The sequence below is a fragment of the Macaca nemestrina genome, chromosome 1 (genome assembly GCF_043159975.1).
Source record: "Macaca nemestrina isolate mMacNem1 chromosome 1, mMacNem.hap1, whole genome shotgun sequence".
Lineage (NCBI taxonomy): Eukaryota > Metazoa > Chordata > Mammalia > Primates > Cercopithecidae > Macaca > Macaca nemestrina.
This window is the reverse complement of record NC_092125.1, coordinates 188930440-188948074: the sequence shown is the minus strand read 5'-3', so window position 1 is coordinate 188948074 and position 17635 is coordinate 188930440. Positions and strand designations below refer to the sequence as shown.

Below are 17635 nucleotides of genomic sequence, written 5' to 3'. Positions count from 1 at the left end.
GAAGTCCTAATTCCCATCACCTCAGAATGTGACTTTGTTTGGAAAAGGATCATTGCAGATGTAATATATTAAGATGAGGGCTCTAGAACTGCAAGACAACAAGTTTCTGTCGTGTAAGCCACCAGTTTTGTGGTACTTTGTTCAGGGATCGCTAGCAAAGACACCTATTGCACCTGGGTACTTCTTAGAAATGCAAATTATCAGGCCCCACTCCAGACCAGATGACTCAGGAAAGAGAGAAAAAAATCTAGGCTAGGTCCAAGAGAAAAGGGACATAAAGAAGAGGTGCAGCAGAAGGAGCATGTGAAGGAGAAGAGGAGGCAGGAGGGAAACCAGCGCAGAAACCAAGGGCAGAAAGAAGTTGCAAGAAGGGGCCGGGCGCGGTGGCTCACGCCTGTAATCCCAGCACTTTGGGAGGCTGAGGTGGGCGGATCACAAAGTCAGGAGATCAAGACCATCCTGGCTAACACAGTGAAACCCTGTCTCTACTAAAAATACAAAAAATTAGCCGGGCGTTGTGGCTGGGTGACAGAGCGAGACTCCATCTCAAAAAAAAAAAAAAAAAAAAAAAAACAAAGTTGCAAGAAGGGGATGGTCAGGCCAGGTGCCTAAAATCCCAGCACTTTGAAAGGCCGAGGCAGGCAGATCACCTGAGGTCCGGAGTTCGAGACTAGCCTGGCCAAAATGGTGAAACTCCATCTCTACTAAAACTACAAAAATTACCCGGGCGTAGTAGCGGGCATCTGTAATCCCAGCTACTCGGGAGGCTGAGGCAGGAGAATCCCTTGAACCCAAAAGGCAGAGGTTACAATCAGCCAAGATCGTGCCACCACACTCCAGCCTGGGTGACAGAATGAGACTCTGTCTCAAAAAAAAAAAAAAAAAAAAAAGACTGAGTGTGGTGGTTCACGCCTGTAATCTCAGCACTTTGGGAGGACGAGGCAGGCGGATCACCAGGTCAGGAGTTCGAGACCTGCCTGGTCAATATGGTGAAACCCCACTTCTACTAAAAGTAAAAAACTTAGGCAGGCATGGTGGCATGTGCCTGTAGTCCCAGACACTCAGGAAGCTGAGGCAGAAGACTCTCTTTTTTTTTTTTTGAGACGGAGTCTCGCTCTGTCGCCCAGGCTGGAGTCCAGTGGCCGGATCGGCTCACTGCAAGTTCCGCCTCCCGGGTTTAGGCCATTCTCCTGCCTCAGCCTTCCGAGTAGCTGGGACTACAGGCACCCGCCACCTCGCCCAGCTAGTTTTTTTTTTTTGGTATTTTTTATTAGAGACAGGGTTTCACCGTGTTAGCTAGGATGGTCTTGATCTCCTGACCTTGTGATCCGCCCGTCTCGGCCTCCCAAAGTGCTGGGATTACAGGCTTGAGCCACCGCGCGCGGCCCTAGAGGACTCTCTTGAACCTAGGAGGCAGAGATTGCATTGAGCCAAGATCATGCCATTGCACTCTAGCCTGGGTGACAGAGCAAGAGTCTGTGTCAAAAAAAAAAAAAGGACTGGGCGTGGTGGCTCACGCTTGTAATCCCAGCACTTTAGGAGGCCAAGGAGGGCAGATCACGAGGTCAGGAGATCGAGACCATCCTGGCTAACACGGTGAAACCCCGTCTCTACTTAAAAAAAAAAAAGTACAACAATTAGCTGGGCGTGGGGACATGTGCCTGTAATTTCAGCTACTCGAGAGGCTGAGGCAGGAGAATCGCTTGAACCCGGGAGGCAGAGGTTGCAGTGAGCCGAGATCGTATCACTGCACTCCAGCCTGGCGACAAAGCTAGACTCCATCTCAAAAAAAAAAGAAAGGACTGGTCACCTATGTCAAATGAATGGTCAAGTGAGATAGGGACTACAAACACCACCGGATTTCTTTTTTTTTTTTTTTGAGACGGAGTCTCGCTCAGTTGCCCAGGCTGGAGTGCAGTGATGCGATCTCGGCTCACGGCAAGCTCCGCCTCCCGGGTTCACGCCATTCTCCTGCCTCAGCCTCCCAAGTAGCTGGGACTATTAGGCGCCCGCCCGCCACCACGCCTGGCTAATTTTTTGCATTTTTAGTAGAGACGGGATTTCACCACGTTGGCCAGATCAAGTGATCTGCCCGCCTCAGCCTCCCAAAGTGCTGGGATTACAGGTGTGAGCCACTGCACCCAGACTTTTCTCTGGTTTTTTTTTTTTTTTTTTTGAGATAGAGTCTCTGTCACCCAGCCTGTAGTACAGTGGTGCGATCTCAGCTCACTGCAACTGGCAACTCCCGCCTTCTGGGTTCAAGTGATTCCTGTGCCTCAGCCTCCCGAGTACCTGGGATTACAGACGTGTGCCATCACACCCAGCTAATTTTTGTATTTTTAGTAGAGATAGGGTCTCGCTATGTTGGCCAGACTGGTCTTGAACTCCTGGCCTCAAGTGATTCTCTTGCCTCAGCCTCCCCAAGTGCTGGGATTACAGGTGTGAATCACCACGGCTGGCCCACCTTCTTTTTTTTGTTTGAAACAGGGTCTCATTCTGTTCCCCAGGCTGAAGTGCAGTTGCACGATCACAGCACACTGTGGCCTCGAACTCCCCAGGCTCAGGTGATCCTCCCACCTCAGCCTCCTGAGTAGCTGGGACTACAGGCATGTGCCATGACACCCAGCTAATTTTTGTATTTTTTGCAGAGATAGGGGTCTCACTGTGTCACCCATGGTGGTCTGGATCTGCTGAGCTCAAGCAATCTGCCTGTCTTGGCCTCCCAAAGTGCTGGGATTACAGGTATGAGCCACTGCATCCAGCTTAGTCCATTTTCTGTTGCTACAACAAAATACTGGGGACTGGGTAATTTATAATGAACATAAATTTATTTCATCCATGGTTCTGGAGGCTGAGAAGTCTAACAGCATGGTGCTTGGATCTTGTGAGGGCCTTTTTGCTATATTATAACATGGCAGACAGTATAACATCGTGACAGGGCAAGAGCATGTCAGCTCAAGTCCTTCTTCTTCTTATAAAGCTACCATTCCATCGTGGGGCCCCATCCTGATGACTTTATTAATCCTAATTACCTCCCAAAGGCCCCACCTTCAAATGCCATCAATATATGAATTGGGGGATTAAGTTTCCAGCACATGAAATTTGGGGGACTCATTCAAACCACAGCATATCTCTAAACAATATTCCATCTATTCTTGTCTCTCTAGTCTGGTTCTCCCCCTCAATAGTTCACCAAGACTGCAAAAGGTCAGCAATGACTTAGGTGCTAATAAATCCAAAGGATACTAAAATGTCCTCATCTTATTTGGCCTCTGAGTAGCTCTCCAGAGTTACTTTCACCTTCTTCATTCCATCGGTTGACTTCTAAGGAACTGCCCCCAACTCTTTTGTTTTCTTCATCCCTTCAAACCACCCTAATCCCATCTCCTTTGCTGGCTCCTCCTCCCCTGCCCTACCTCAAAATATTGGCAAGTCCCATGGCTTAAGTATACATGTTCTTCTCATCTCCATCTATGCTCTTTTCCTAGATAGTATTCAGCTCATGACTCCAAATATCATCTACATAACGCAGACTGCCAAATCTCAATCTCTCACTTTGACTTCTACCTTAGCTCCCAGTTTGTACATCCAGCTGCTCAGTTGACACCTACACTCAGATGTCTTGTAGACATCTCAAATTCAAAATGAACAAAATGAAACCCTGGACTTAACCCCCAACTCATTCCTTCACAATCCCACTCTCCCTTTTCAGTATATGGTCCATCATGCAGCCAGGTGCTCTAGCCAGAAACCAGGAGTCATCCATGACCACCCGTCATTCACATCCATCAGCAAAATCCATTCACTTCACTTCCCAAACATGGGGTATCTTGAATCAATTCTCTCAGCCGTACTTCCAATCCAGTATCACCACCCTGGCCTATGCCAGCATAATCTCTTGCCTACTAAGTGCTCCCTGCACTTTGTCTTGCCCCTTTCAACTCTACTCTCCACACAACAGCAAGTTTGACTGACATAAAAGTAAAATGTAGGCTGGGCGCGGTGGCTGACACCTGTAATCCCAGCACTTTGGGAGGCGGAGGCAGGTGGATCACCTGAGGTCGGGAGTTCACGACCAGCTTGACCAACAGGGTGAAACCTCATCTCTACTAAAGATACCAAATTAGCCAGGCATGGTGGCGCATCCCTGTAATCCCAGCTACTTTGGAGGCTGAGGCAGGAGAATTGCTTGAACCCGGGAAGCGGAGGTCGCGGTGAGCCAAGATCGCGCCACTGCACTCCAGCCTGGGCAACAAGAGTGAAATTCTGTCTCAAAAGAAAAAAAAAAAGAAAGTAAAATGTAAATCAGATCTTCTTAGTCCCCTGCTTAAAACTTTCAATGACTTCTCATTAGCATAAAAGCCAAAATTACTACTACAGGCCACAAGATGCTCAATGATTTTGCCCCTGCCCACCTCTTCAACTTCTTCTGATGTTCCTCTCCCCCACTGCCTTCCAGCCATCTTCAAACAAGACCTTTCCTGGCCAGGCACAGTGGTTCACATCTGTAATCCCAGCACTTTGGGAGGCTGAGGCAGGCAGATCGTCAAGAACAGGAGGCTGGAATTCGTGGTTCACATATGTAATCCTAGCAGTTTGGGGGGCGAAGGAGGGAGGATCTTTGAGCCCAGGAATTCAAGACCAGCCTGGGCAACACAGCAAGAACACTGTCTCTAATTTTAAAAAAAAGAGGACAGGAACTGTGTGTCTAGTTGACTACTATTATCTCCATTTCCTAGTACCATGCCTAGCACGTGGTAGACATTCACTCAATAAATATCTGGTGAATCGTGTCTTCCTGGAAATTTATACGTAACTCCCTGAATGACGAAACATGCTTCTCCACTGTGCAATAAGAAAAACTAAGTCAAGTTTCTAACCTGTGGTTTTATTTTGCTTAGAGAACAGGGTCTTGGCTACGTTGCCCTGGCTGGTCTCGAACTTCTGATCTCAAGCGATCACTCCCACCTCTAGCCTTCCTAAGTGCAAGGATTACAGGAGTGAGCCACCGCGCCCGGTCAAGTCTCCAATTTGCTCGAGGTCATTGAACTAGCAACTGAAGAAGCTAGGATTCGAACCCATGTCTGTAGGATTCCAGAGCCCTCACTCAGAAATACATACCGAAGTTTCCCAGTTTTCGGGAACCCGGCTGTACAAGATGACCAAACACAATACCAGGAAGCGGGAGCCCCAGACCCCGCGGAGCGCCAAAGTTCCCAGGAGGCACAGCGCTCGGGGGTGTGGCCAGACGCATGGGCGGTGCCGGGCGTCGGAAGACGGTTCGGAACTGCGTATCCCCCAAGGCTCTGCAGGGCGCCGCTGACCGCCGGAAGCGGGGGCGGGGACAGCGGGATGACGTTTTAAGGACGCTTGCGCGCGGGATTTAAACTGCGGCGGTTTACGCGGCGTTAAGACTTCCTAGGGTTAGCGGAATTGAGGTTTCCTAGCATTGCGCGTTTCTTTTCCTTGCTGACCCTCCGAATGGCCATGGACTCGTCGCTTCAGGCCCGCCTGTTTCCCGGTCTCGCCATCAAGATCCAACGCAGTAATGGTGAGGAGCGGGGTCCCTAGGTCAAGGGGACTCGTGAGCGGTGAGACGACGGAAATTACTGCCCCTCCCCAGACACACAAATGGGCTCTCACTCTCTTTCTCTCCCTCCCTCCTTTTCACACGCACTAACTCCTGGTCTCTGCACTGGCAGTCATTCTTCCCTACACAGGGGTGAGAGTCTGCGCTGGACGTGGGTCCCTTTCGCTGTCCTCCGGGAGTGGGCGGACCTTCTCCAAGGCTGGTAGATCCAGGGAAGTTGGGGCTTCTAAATTCACTTCCCTTCCAAAATTCACCCCGGAAAATGCCCTGCTCTTACGGGGACCTCGGTCTCCTGGCCCCTCTACTCTGGAATAATATTGCACAGTTGCAGTATGTCAGGTACTGGGACTTAGGGTTAACGGGACAGACAAGATCCCTGCTCTTGAGCAGCTTGTAGTCGTTCTCTCTTTTGCTTAAGCAGCTACCGCACTTCTGGCACGTCTAATACCCGTGTCATTAGGGAAATGGACAGATATGACCGCCAGAAGTGAGTTAGGAAAACCCCAAGAGGGCCAGATCCTTAATGCTATGTTGAGGAAAAGTTCATTTAAGGGCTTTAAGGAATCCTCTGCTCAAACATACTTTTGTGTGTTCTCTTCTGTAGGCTCCCGCTCTCTTTTTTTTTGTAGGCTCTCTTTTGAGTAGGGGTGAATCCTTATCCCATGCAGCTCAATTTAAAAACCTGTCCCCTGCCCACCTCACTGTGGATATTCTAAAGGTGAAGCCCAGGAGATTTATTTCTCTTAGTTTTGTTTGTTTGTTTGTTTGTTTTTTAAAGGCAGCCGCCTGTTCCTTCAGGTTAACTCCACTTTGGGAATCTCTGTGGAATCCTAAAAGTGAAGCTCTCAGGAAAGAGAGGGTAACTCTGGTTTTTTCATACTTTATAGGTTTAATTCACAGTGCCAATGTAAGGACTGTGAACTTGGAGAAATCCTGTGTTTCAGTGGAATGGGCAGAAGGAGGTGCCACAAAGGGCAAAGAGGTAGGTTCTATGAGAATTCCTCTACCACATTTAATGCCTTCCTACATAAAGGATCTGTGCAGAAGTGGAATCTGTGAGAGCCTAGTTTCTGATGCTGTGCTCTTTTCACTCACGCCTGTAATCCTAGCACTTTGGGAGGCTGAGGCGAGTGGATCATCTGAGGTCAGGGGTTCGAGACCATCCTGGCCAACATGGCGAAACCTGTCTCTACTGAAAATACAAAAATTAGCCGGTCATGGTGGTGCTAGCCTGTAATCCCAGCTATTCGGGAGGCTGAGGCAGGAGAATTGCTTGAACCCAGGAGGTGGAGGTTGCAGTGAGCCGAAACTGTGCCACTGCACTCCAGCCTGGGTGACAGAGTGAGAATCTGACTCAAAAAAAAAAAAAAAAAAATTGGCTGGGTGCGGTGGCTCTTGCCTCTAATCCTGGCACTTTGAGAGGCCTCATCTGGAGGACTGCTTGAGCCCAGGAGTTCGAAACCAGCCTGGGAAAAATGTTGAGACCTTGTCTCTACAAAAAATAAAAAATTAGCAGGGTGTGGTTGCTTGCATCTGTGGTTCCAGCTACTCGGAAAGCTGAGGTGGGAGGATCGATTTAGCCTGGGAGGTTGAGGCTGCAGTGAACCATGATCGAGCCACTGCACTCTGACCTGGATGACGGAGTGAGACCTTTCCTCAAAAAAAATAATTGGTCTTCTTGGCTGGGCACAGTGGCTCACATCTATAATCCCAGCACTTTGGGAGGTCGAGGCGGGCAGATCGCTTTGAGCTGAGGAGTTCAAGACCAGGCTGGGCAACATGGCAAAACCGCATTTCTACAAAAAATACAAAAAAACATTAGCCGGGCATGGTGGTGCATGCCTGTGGTCCCAGCTACTCTGGAGGCTGAGGCTGGAGAATTGCTTGAGTCTGGGAAAGCACAGGTTTCAATGAGCTGAAATTGTGCTACTGCTCTCCAGCCTCCTGGGCGACAGAATAAGGACTTGTCAAAAAAAAGAATGGTCCCCTTCCAAATGCATTGGGATTTTATTTAGTCAGGTCCGTTCTAAATTGAAGCAATCAATCGTTTTCTGGTATGTCTGTAGAAAGCAAACTGCAAACTGTAGCCTGGTATGGTGGCTCACACCTGTAATCCCAGCACTTTGGGAGGCCGAGGTGGGCGGATCACTTGAGATCAGGAGTTTGAGACCAGCCTGGCCAACATGGTGAAACCCCATCTCTACTAAACATACAAAAATTAGCTGGGCCTGGTGGCACAGGGCTGTAATCCCAGCTACTTGGGAGGCTGGGGCAGGAGAATCACTTGAACTCGGGAAGCAGAGGTTGCAGTGAGCTGAGATCACGCCACTGCATTCCAGCCTGGGCAACAGAGTGACACTCCGTCTCAAAAAAAAAGAAAAAGCAAACTGCACAAAATTTTAGGTTTTAGAAAACTTTGCTTGCCCAAGCTAGGTTCTGCATGCACACTACCTGTGATATCAGTTAGGTGAATGAAATCAATAACCTGGTTGAGGAGACAAAAATACGTTTCTGAATCACCAAATAACAAAAGGCAACTTGTGACGAATGGCCCAGATGAGCATTGCTAGAGCAGCTCAGAGGTGGAAACTTTCTGAGAATGGGCTGGGCTTGGAGAGTGGAGTGTGAAGGCTTAGCCAAAGCAGCAAGATGGCACACATAGGGACCATAAAGAAGCTGGCCACAAGCAGTGCAGGGCCCAGGATGCTTGGCAGCAGCAAAACAGCTGAAAAAGGAGACAAAGGTCTTCGTGTCTGGCACTGAGCTGGTTAGGTTTTCTTCTGTAGGCAGTGGGGATTTTGAGGAGAGCACTGTGACTAAGACACTTCTGTTCTAGCGGCATTGTGGTGTAGTGAAAAGGTCACTGGGCTAGGAGTATGAAAACCTGGATTCTAGTCTGGCTCTGCCACTGCTTTGTGTTCTCAGGCATGTTTCTGCCCCTCTTCGAAGTTTGGTTTCCTCATCTATAAAGTGAGGATGATGATAATGTCTACCTCACAGGGTTGTTGTGAGGATTTACTCAGCAGATATTTTGGACTGCTTCCAAAATGCTAGACACTTATGGGGTGCTAGGGATACAGAGGTGAAGGAGACAGACTCTTGGACCCTCTTCCATGGAGCGTAATAAAATAATACATGTAGCTGGGCACAGTACCTATAATCTCAGCACTTTGGGAGGCTGAGGCAGGGGGACCTCTTGAAGCCAAGAGTTTGAGCCCAGCCTGGGCAAATACAGCAAGACCTCATCTCTACTAAAAATAAAAAACAATTAGCTAGTCATAGTGGCTTGCGCCTGTGGTCCCAGCTACTCCAGAGGCTAAGGCAGGAGGATTGCTTGAGCCCAGGAGTTCAAGGCTACAGTGAGGCACAACACTCCAGCCTGCGTGACAGAGTGAGACCCTGTCTCAAAAAAATATAAGTAAAAAAGATAAAACATGTAAAAAGCTTGCTTAGCATAGTACGTATAGTAGAGATATTTAGGTGGTATATTTGAGAAATAAAAGGATTGAATACTTTCCATTATCTGCCGCTAAAGAATCAAGAGGTTCCTAAAATTCCTTTCAGCCAGCTATTATCAGTCCTTTGTGATTCGTTTTTTGTTTTTGTTGTTTGTTCAGAAATATATCCCTTGTCTTACCTCAGATCAAATACTGCTTTTGGAATAAGATCCAAACTTCTTAATGGTGCATTCAGGCCTTTTCAAGCTCTGATATTTTTTCTTTTGAGACGAAGTCTCACTCTGTCACCAGGCTGGAGTGCAGTGGCACGATCTCCCTCAGTGAGCCAATCTTGGCTCACTACAACCTCCATCCTCCAGGTTCAAGCGATTCTCCTGCCTTAGTCTCCCAAGAAGCTGGGATTACAGGCACCTGCCACCACACCCATCTAATTTTTGTATTTTTAGTAGAGACAGGGTTTCACCATGTTAACCAGGCTGGTCTCAAACTCCTGACCTCAAGTGATCTGGCCGTCTTGGCCTCCTAAAGTGCTGGGATTACAGGCGTGAGCCACCGCGCCTGGCTTGAGCTCTGATTCCAATCACCCTTTTTCTTTGTACCACACACTCTTCTTCCACATATCCTATCCCCTGGCAAATGAGGTGGTTTACTGCTCTGTGACTGTGCCTAATTCCCTGCTGCTCTTACACGCTTATTCCTTTCTCCTGGGATGTTCACCCTGAATTATCAACATGAGAACCAGCTGATTGTCAGAGCAAGGCTTAAAACTCTGTTTTTTGCGGGGTGCAGTGGCTCATGCCTGTAATCCCAGCACTTTGGGAGGCTGAGGCGGGCGGATCACGAGGTCAGGAATTCAAGACCAGCCTGGCCAATACGGTGAAACCGCGTTTCTACTAAAAATCCAAAAAATTAGCCGGGCATGGTGGTAGGCACCTGTAGTCCCAGCTACTCAGGAGGCTGAGGCAGAAGAATCGCTTGAACCCGGGAGGTGGAGGTTGCAGCAAGCTGAGATCGCGCCATTGCACTCCAGCAGCCTGGGTAACAGAGTGAGATTCCGTCTAAAAAAAGCTGGACACAGTGATTCACGCCTGTAATCCCAGCACTTTGGGAGGTTGAGGCGGATGGATCACCTGAGGTCAGGAGCACAAGACCAGCCTGGCCAACGTGGTGAAATCCCGTCTCTACTAAAAATACAAAATTAGCTGGGCATAGTGCCGCGTGCCTATAATCCCAGCTACTCGGGAGGCTGAGGCAGGATAATCACTTGAACCCGGGAGGTGGAGGTTGCAGTGAGCTGAGATCACGCCACTGCATTCCAGCATGGGTGCTAAGAGTGAAACTCTGTTTCAAAAAACAAGAAAACAAAAAACTGATTTTCCTTGTTGTTTATGCTCTCTGTAGTTTAGGGGTTGGAAATGGGGGAGGTGTGTACCAATAGTCTGTGGCTGTCCCAGAAATGTGGATAGAAGTGTGATTACTGAAGTGCTTGCCGGCTTTTGCATTGAGTGATTCTATCCCTTTTTTTTTTTTTTTTTTTGAGGTGGAGTCTCGCTCTGTTGCCCAGGCTAGAGTGCAGTGGCACGATCTTGGCTCACTGCATGCTCTGCCTCCCAAGTTCACACCATTCTCCTGCCTCAGCCTCCTGAGTAGCTGGGACTACAGGCGCCTGCCACCACACCTGGCTAATTTTTTGTATTTTTGGTAGAGACGGGGTTTCACTGTGTTAGCCAGGATGGTCTCAATCTCCTGACCTCGTGATCCAGCTGCCTCGGCCTCCCAAAATGCTGGGATTACGGGCATGAGCCACCGTGCCTGGCTTTTTTTTTTTTGAGACAGTTTTGCTCTTGTTGCTCTGGAGTGCAATAGCGCTATCACGGCTCACTGCAGCCTCCGCCTCCCGGCTTCAAGCGATTCTTCTGTCTCAGCCTCCTGAGTAGCTGGGATTACAGGCGTGCGCCACACCGGCTAATTTTGTAATTTTAGTAGAGACGGGGTTTTTCCATGTTGGTGAGGCTGGTTTCGAACTCCCAACCTCAGGTGATCTGCCCGCCTCAGCCTCCAAAAGTGCTGGGATTACAGGCGTGAGCCACTGTGCCCGGCCTACATATGTCGTAATGCATCTTTGACTACTTTCCCCCTGCAGGCTGCTGTCTTCGTGGTGCCTAACAAATGCTTGAATAGGCAGCTAATAACTGCAGGTTTCGTATCTAGGCAGTAAAGCCCTCACCCTAGAGTACATGCTTCAGCTCTGTCACATTTTAAAATACAAATAACAAGTTGGGACAAATTTGATATGTCTGAACCTGTTGTAAAGTTATCCTGGTGAAGTTTGAGTTGTTCCTGGAGGATTGCAGGACTCTGATGATGTAAACTTAGAATTGTGACCTCATTGCAGGCATCAACAGGAAATAGGTAAGGCATGGGCAGGAAGCCATAACTGGGGAAGAAGTTTCTGGGCCCAGAAGAAAATGTAGGTAGTCTTAGGGTTAGGTAGCAGCTGTCGGGAACTTGCCCCTGCCCATAAGATCCTAAAGGGCCTCCATTGGACTCTCACCAGACAGTTAGAACTTGTTTCCTCCTCCGTGTCAGCCAGCAAGAGGTGCTTAGGGGGCTGTGCCCAGCAGGACCTCACTGCCCAGCAAAACAGCAGGGGAGCCAAGTGGCCTAGATCTGCTGTGGAGTACCCAACAGTTTGCCTGCCTTTCTGCCCTCCTCTTCACCTTATTCTCATCACTGACGTCTACCATTGGCTTGGAAATCAGAAACCCATATCCATCTAGATGGTAAACCATTATTAAGGAGTAACTATTTGTTTTATAGCTATTCATACTTAGTGGAACTTCAAGCTGGTAAAGTTTGAATTTAGGGGTAGCCCTATCGACTTTTTTTTTTTTTTTTTTTTTTATGTTTTTGTGTTTTTTTGAGACAGAGTCTCACTCTGTCGCCCAGGCTGGAGGGCAGTGGCATAACCTCAACTCAATGCAACCTTCACCTCCTGGATTCCAGCGATTCTCCCACCTCAGCCTGGGGGGACCAGGCACAGTGTCTCACACTTGTAATCCCAGCACTTTAGGAGGCCAAGGTGGGGAGATCACCTGAGGCCAGGAGGTTGAGACCATCCTGGCCAACATGGTGAAACCTGGTCTCTACTAAAACTACAAAAATTATCTGGGCTTGGTGGCACACGCCTATAGTCCCAGCTACTCGGGAGGCTGAGGCAGGAGAATTGCTTGGACCCAGGAGGCGGAGGTTGCGTTGAACCGAAATCACGCCACTGCCCTCCAGCCTGGGTGACAGAGCGAGACTCTGTCTCAGAAAAAAAAAAAAGAAAAAAGAAATGTATTTGGATTGAACAATGTTGTTTCATTGAAACTTTTACTTGCTCCTTGCAGATTGATTTTGATGATGTGGCTGCAATAAACCCAGAACTCTTACAGCTTCTTCCCTTACATCCAAAGGACAATCTGCCCCTGCAGGAAAATGTAACAATCCAGGTAGGTGCCTGTCATCTGGTTGCAGCCAGTGCCCCAGAGGATTCACTTTGCTTATTGGCTCTTTGCTGATTGATTGTCTGGCATTTTAGCATAATACATGGGCCCAGGATAGGCCCTTGAGAATTGATAAGAGCCATATATTGTGATAATTTGATTTGTTTTTCAGAAACAAAAACGGAGATCCGTCAACTCCAAAATTCCTGCTCCAAAAGAAAGTAAGTGGATTTCTACTAGCTTACTGTCATGGAATTTGTGTCAGGAATTGTTTCTAGGACTCAGAGTTGTGGAAGCTCCTCTTTTGCAGGTGGTTTCTATGTGGGCTGAGTCCTGCCTATGTTCCAAGCTTCTTTCTCTATGAGGAAGAATCCAACCTACAGCTATCAGGCCAACCTTTAAGAGACCTGGTGCATTTAGGAAATTTGCTGCCTGGCCTGGAAACCTTTTCTGTATAATCCAGAGCCTGATGCTAAGAAGAGTGGGAATCAGCCATTGGTAGGCCTGTTTTCTTCCCTCAGGGGAACAGTATGCCCTGGAAAGAGGCTTTGAAAAAGGGAGACACTAGGTCTATGGGTTGTTTAGAAGTACAGTTGGTGGCACTATAGAGAGGGATGGCTGGGGCTGGAGAGAATAACAGCATTGCCTCGTGGTCTAGGAGGTTGGGCTCTCTCTGCAGAAGTAGTCTGTGAAAACCTACTTTGACGACATGATAGACTGTGACTCTAGGGGGTAAGCTTCCCAAAAGATCCAGCTTAAAGCCAGTTGTACCTTGAAGGCTGGTGACCTGCACAGCTCTCCAGGTCTAGGGGTCATCATTGCCGCAAAAGGATCCAGCTACCTCAGGGACTCCCAGAATACTGGAGCTTCAGGTTCTGGGGGCCCTGGGTGGAGGGTGGTGCCATTGCAAGCTTGGGCCTGACTGTTGTGGTGCTGGCCCTTTCTTGCTGGGTGTACCATAAGGGAATGCAGGAGAGTTGGGACTCGCAGCAGTCCCATTCCATGTTCATGTCCTCAAAGGATATTGCCACAGCTTTTTGTTTTTTATTTTTCAAAGGCAGGGTCTCACTTGGTTGTCCATGCTGGAATACCATGATATGATCGTAGCTCACTGTAGCCTTGAACTCCTGGGCTCAGGCAATCCTCCCACCTCAGCCTCCCATGTAGCTGGGACTACAGGTGTGCCTCATCACACCTGGCTAATTTTTTTTTTTTTTTTTTTCGTAGAGACAAGGTCTCACTATGTTGCCTGGTCTGGTCTCAAACTCCTGGCCTCAAGGGATCCTCCTGCTTCAGCCTCCCAAAGTGCCAGGATTGCAGGCGTGAGCCACCATGCCCAGCCAATAGCTTTTTTTTTTTTTTTTTTAGGATGGGGTCTCACTTTGTTGCCTAAGCTGGTCTTGAACTCCTAGCTTCAAGCAATCCTCCTGCCTCAGCCTCCAAAAGTGCTGGGACTACAGGCACATACCACCATGCCCAGCTACACAGCTCATTTTAATTAAAAAAAAAAAAGCCTTTAAGGCCCTGAGCGGTGGCTCATGCCTGTAATCCCAGCACTTTGGGGGGCCAAGGTGGGGAGATCACCTGAGGTCAGGTGTTCCAGACCAGCCTGGTCAACATGGTGAAACCCTGTCTCTATTAAAAATACAAAAAACTGGCCAGGCGCAGTGTGGCTCATGCCTGTAATCCCAGCACTTTAGGAGGCCTAGGTGGGTGGATCACCTGAGGTCAGGAGTTTGAGACCAGCCTGGCCAACATGGTGAAACCCCTGTCTCTCCTAAAAATACAAAAATTAGCCAGGCGTGGTGACGGGCACCTGTAATCCCAGCTACTCAGGAAGTTGAGGCAAGAGAATTGTTTGAGCCCAGGGGGTGGAGGTTGCAGTGAGCGGAGATCGTGCTACTGTACTCCAGCCTGGGCGACAGAGCAAGACTCGGTCTTAAAAAAAAAAATTACAGATCATTTGGGGCTAGATGTAATGGCTCACACCTGTAAGCCCAGTGCTTTGGGAGGTTGAGGCAGGAAGATGGCTTGAACCTAGGAGTTTGAGACCAGCCTGGGCAACATAGCAAGACCCAATCTTATTATAAAAACTAAAATAAAATCATTAGGGAAACAGGAAGATTGTAAAAATTCAAGATATGGATTATATATAGCCATCAGCTTGAACTTACAATACTCAGAAACTCGGTAGAAGTTGGTTTTGGCAGAGGTTGCAGTGAGCCAAGATTGCACCACTGCACTCCAGCCTGGCTGACAGTGTGAGACTCTGTCTCAAGAAAAAGATGGGCTGGGCGCGGTGGTTCACGCCTGTAATCCCAGCACTTTGGGAGACTGAGGCGGGTGGATCACAAGGTCAAGAGATAAAGACCATCCTGGCCAACATGGTGAAACCCCATCTCTACTAAAAAAAAAAATACAAAAATTAGCTGGGTGTGGTGGCACACGCCTGTAGTCCCAGCTACTCGGGAGGCTGAGGCAGGGGAATTGCTTGAACCCGGGAGGCAGAGGTTGCAGTGAGCCAAGATTGTACCACTGCACTCCAGCCTGGGCAACAAGAGCAAAACTCCTCAAAAAAAAAAATAAAATAAAATAGTAATAATAATACTTTTTCTCAAGGACTTAGATTAGGTCTCTCTCTTTCCAGAAATGTTTTCAAGATAGCTATAGGTCCCTGTACTTACTCAAGACAGATGCTCTTTGTGGGAGATGTCCTTGCCCTCAGGAGCTCCTGGATTTGCACAATGTGGACAAAATTTGCATAATTTGGGGGTACTGGTACTTGGTCTAATTTTTCCTTTCTAAGGAATATGGGAAGTTGGTGAGCCCCTTTCCTGGTGGCTGGGACCAGTTTCACCTTGCACAAAACTTGGAGGTTGGCCGGGCGCGGTGGCTCAAGCCTGTAATCCCAGCACTTTGGGAGGCCGAGACGGGCGGATCACAAGGTCAGGAGATCAAGACCATCCTGGCTAACACGGTGAAACCCCGTCTCTACTAAAAAATACAAAAAAATAGCCGGGCGAGGTGGCGGGCGCCTGTAGTCCCAGCTACTCGGGAGGCTGAGGCAGGAGAATGGCGCAAACCTGGGAGGCGGAGCTTGCAGTGAGCTGAGATCCAGCCACTGCACTCCAGCCTGGGCGACAGAGCCAGACTCCGTCTCAAAAAAAAAAAAAAAAACTTGGAGGTTTGCCCCTGACCACCCTCCAGATCATGCAGCACTGACTGGCTACTGCTCTCGGTTCTCCAGGTCTTCGAACTCGCTCCACTCGCATGTCCACTGTCTCAGAGCTTCGCGTCACTGCTCAGGAGAATGACATGGAGGTGGAGCTGCCTGCAGCTGCAAACACCCGCAAGCAATTTTCAGTTCCTCGTGAGTAACGAAAGTGCCCCGCACCTGCCATGTTTGAGGCCCTGAAGCACATTGCTTGGTCCCTGTGCTAGAATATCCTGAGATTCATCCATTCCCCCAGCTTCAGAACTGGTCTGCTCCTTCCCTACCAACACGGCTTGCTTATTTGGAAATCATCTCTTTTTTAAAAAACTTAATTGAAACATTACACACACATACACACAGACATGTACACATAGCATTGAGTACATAGTTCTGTGAATTTTCGTAAACTGAACACACTTATGTATCTAACATGATCAGAGCATTACCAGTACTTCAAAGCACCTGAGTGCAAGCCTTGTTTCTCACATGCGGGCATGTTTTCCTGTGGCCATGGAATCAGTCTTTCACAAGCAGTGAAAGACTGGGCAGAAGCCCTCTGACATAGTTGAGGAGTCTAAGGTCTAAGTACACATAGCATTGAGTTCAGTGAATTTTCATAAACAGAACTCACTCGTAACTAATATGATCAGAGCATTACCAGAACTTCAACAGTCCCTGTTGGGCACATTTCCAGCTCCTAATCCCCTCAAGGGTACCTATAATCCTGACTTCTAATAGCATTAATTAGCTTTTTTTCTTTCTGTATTTTTTTATTTATTTATTGAGACGGAGTCTCACTCTGTCATCCAGGCTGGAGTGCAATGGCATGATCTTGGCTTACCACAACTTCCGCCTCCTAGGTTCAACCAATTCTCCCGCCTCAGCCTCCTGAGTAGCTGGGATTACAGGCATGTGCCACTATGCCTGGCTAATTTTTGTATTTCTAGTAGAGATGGGGTATTGCCATTTTGGCCAGGCTGGTCTCGAACTCCTGGCCTCAAGTGATCCGCCCACCTTGGCCTCCTAAAGTGCTGCGATTACAGGCGTGAGCCACTGTGCTCAGCCTTCTTTTTGTACTTTGTTTTTCTTTTGAGATGGAGTTTTGCTCTTGTTGCCCAGGCTGGAGTGCAATACTCAATCTTGGCTCACCTCAATCTCCGCCTCCTGGGTTCCAGCGATTCTCCTGCCTCAGCCTCCCAAGTAGCTGGGATTACAGGCATGTGCCACCATGCCCGGCTAATTTTGTCTTTTTAGTAGAGACGGGATTTCTCCATGTTGGTCAGGCTGGTCTCAAACACCTGACCTCATGTGATCCGCCTGCCTTGGCCTCCCAAAGTTCTGGGATTACAGGTGTGAGCTACCGCACCTGGCCCTCTTTTTATACTTTTTTTTTTTTTTTGAGACAGAGTCTCACTCCATCACCCAGGCTGGAGTGCTATGGCTTGATCTCGGCTCACTGCAACCTCTGCCTCCCAGGTTCAAGTGATTATCTTGGCTCAGCCTCCCGACTAGCTAGGACTACAGGTGCACACCACCACACCCAGCTAATTTTTGTATTTTTAGTAGAGACAGGGTTTCATCACATTGGCCAGGCTGATCTCAAACTCCTGACCTCATGATCTGCCCGCCTCAGCCTCACAAAGTGCTGGGATTACAGGCATAAGCCACTGCGCCCAACCCTTTTTTGTACTTTATATAAATTGAATTTTTTTTTTTTTTTTTTTTTTTTTTTGGAGACGGAGTCTCGCTCTGTTGCCCAGGCTGGAGTGCAGTGGCCGGATCTCAGCTCACTGCAAGCTCCGCCTCCCGGGTCTACGCCATTCTCCTGCCTCAGCCTCCCGAGTAGCTGGGACTACAGGCGCCCGCCACCTCGCCCGGCTAGTTT

At 48.5% G+C, this 17635-nt stretch overlaps 1 protein-coding gene across 2 annotated transcripts in view; it reads left to right on the top strand.

Moving 5' to 3' along the window:
- Positions 1–5387: 5387 nt before the first annotated feature.
- Positions 5388–17635, top strand: part of LOC105494916 (kinesin family member 2C) — a 28883-nt gene continuing 16635 nt past the window's right edge. The window contains exons 1-5 of one of the 2 annotated variants that reach the window (XM_011763935.3): positions 5388–5551; positions 6478–6572; positions 12441–12542; positions 12709–12757; positions 15784–15906. In XM_011763935.3, the coding sequence (XP_011762237.1) occupies positions 5482–5551; positions 6478–6572; positions 12441–12542; positions 12709–12757; positions 15784–15906 (439 nt within the window). In that variant the 5' untranslated portion in view covers positions 5388–5481. Of the gene's footprint in view, positions 5552–6477; positions 6573–11494; positions 11832–12440; positions 12543–12708; positions 12758–15783; positions 15907–17635 lie in introns of those variants that run through there. The other variant, XM_011763936.3, reaches the window with a different exon arrangement.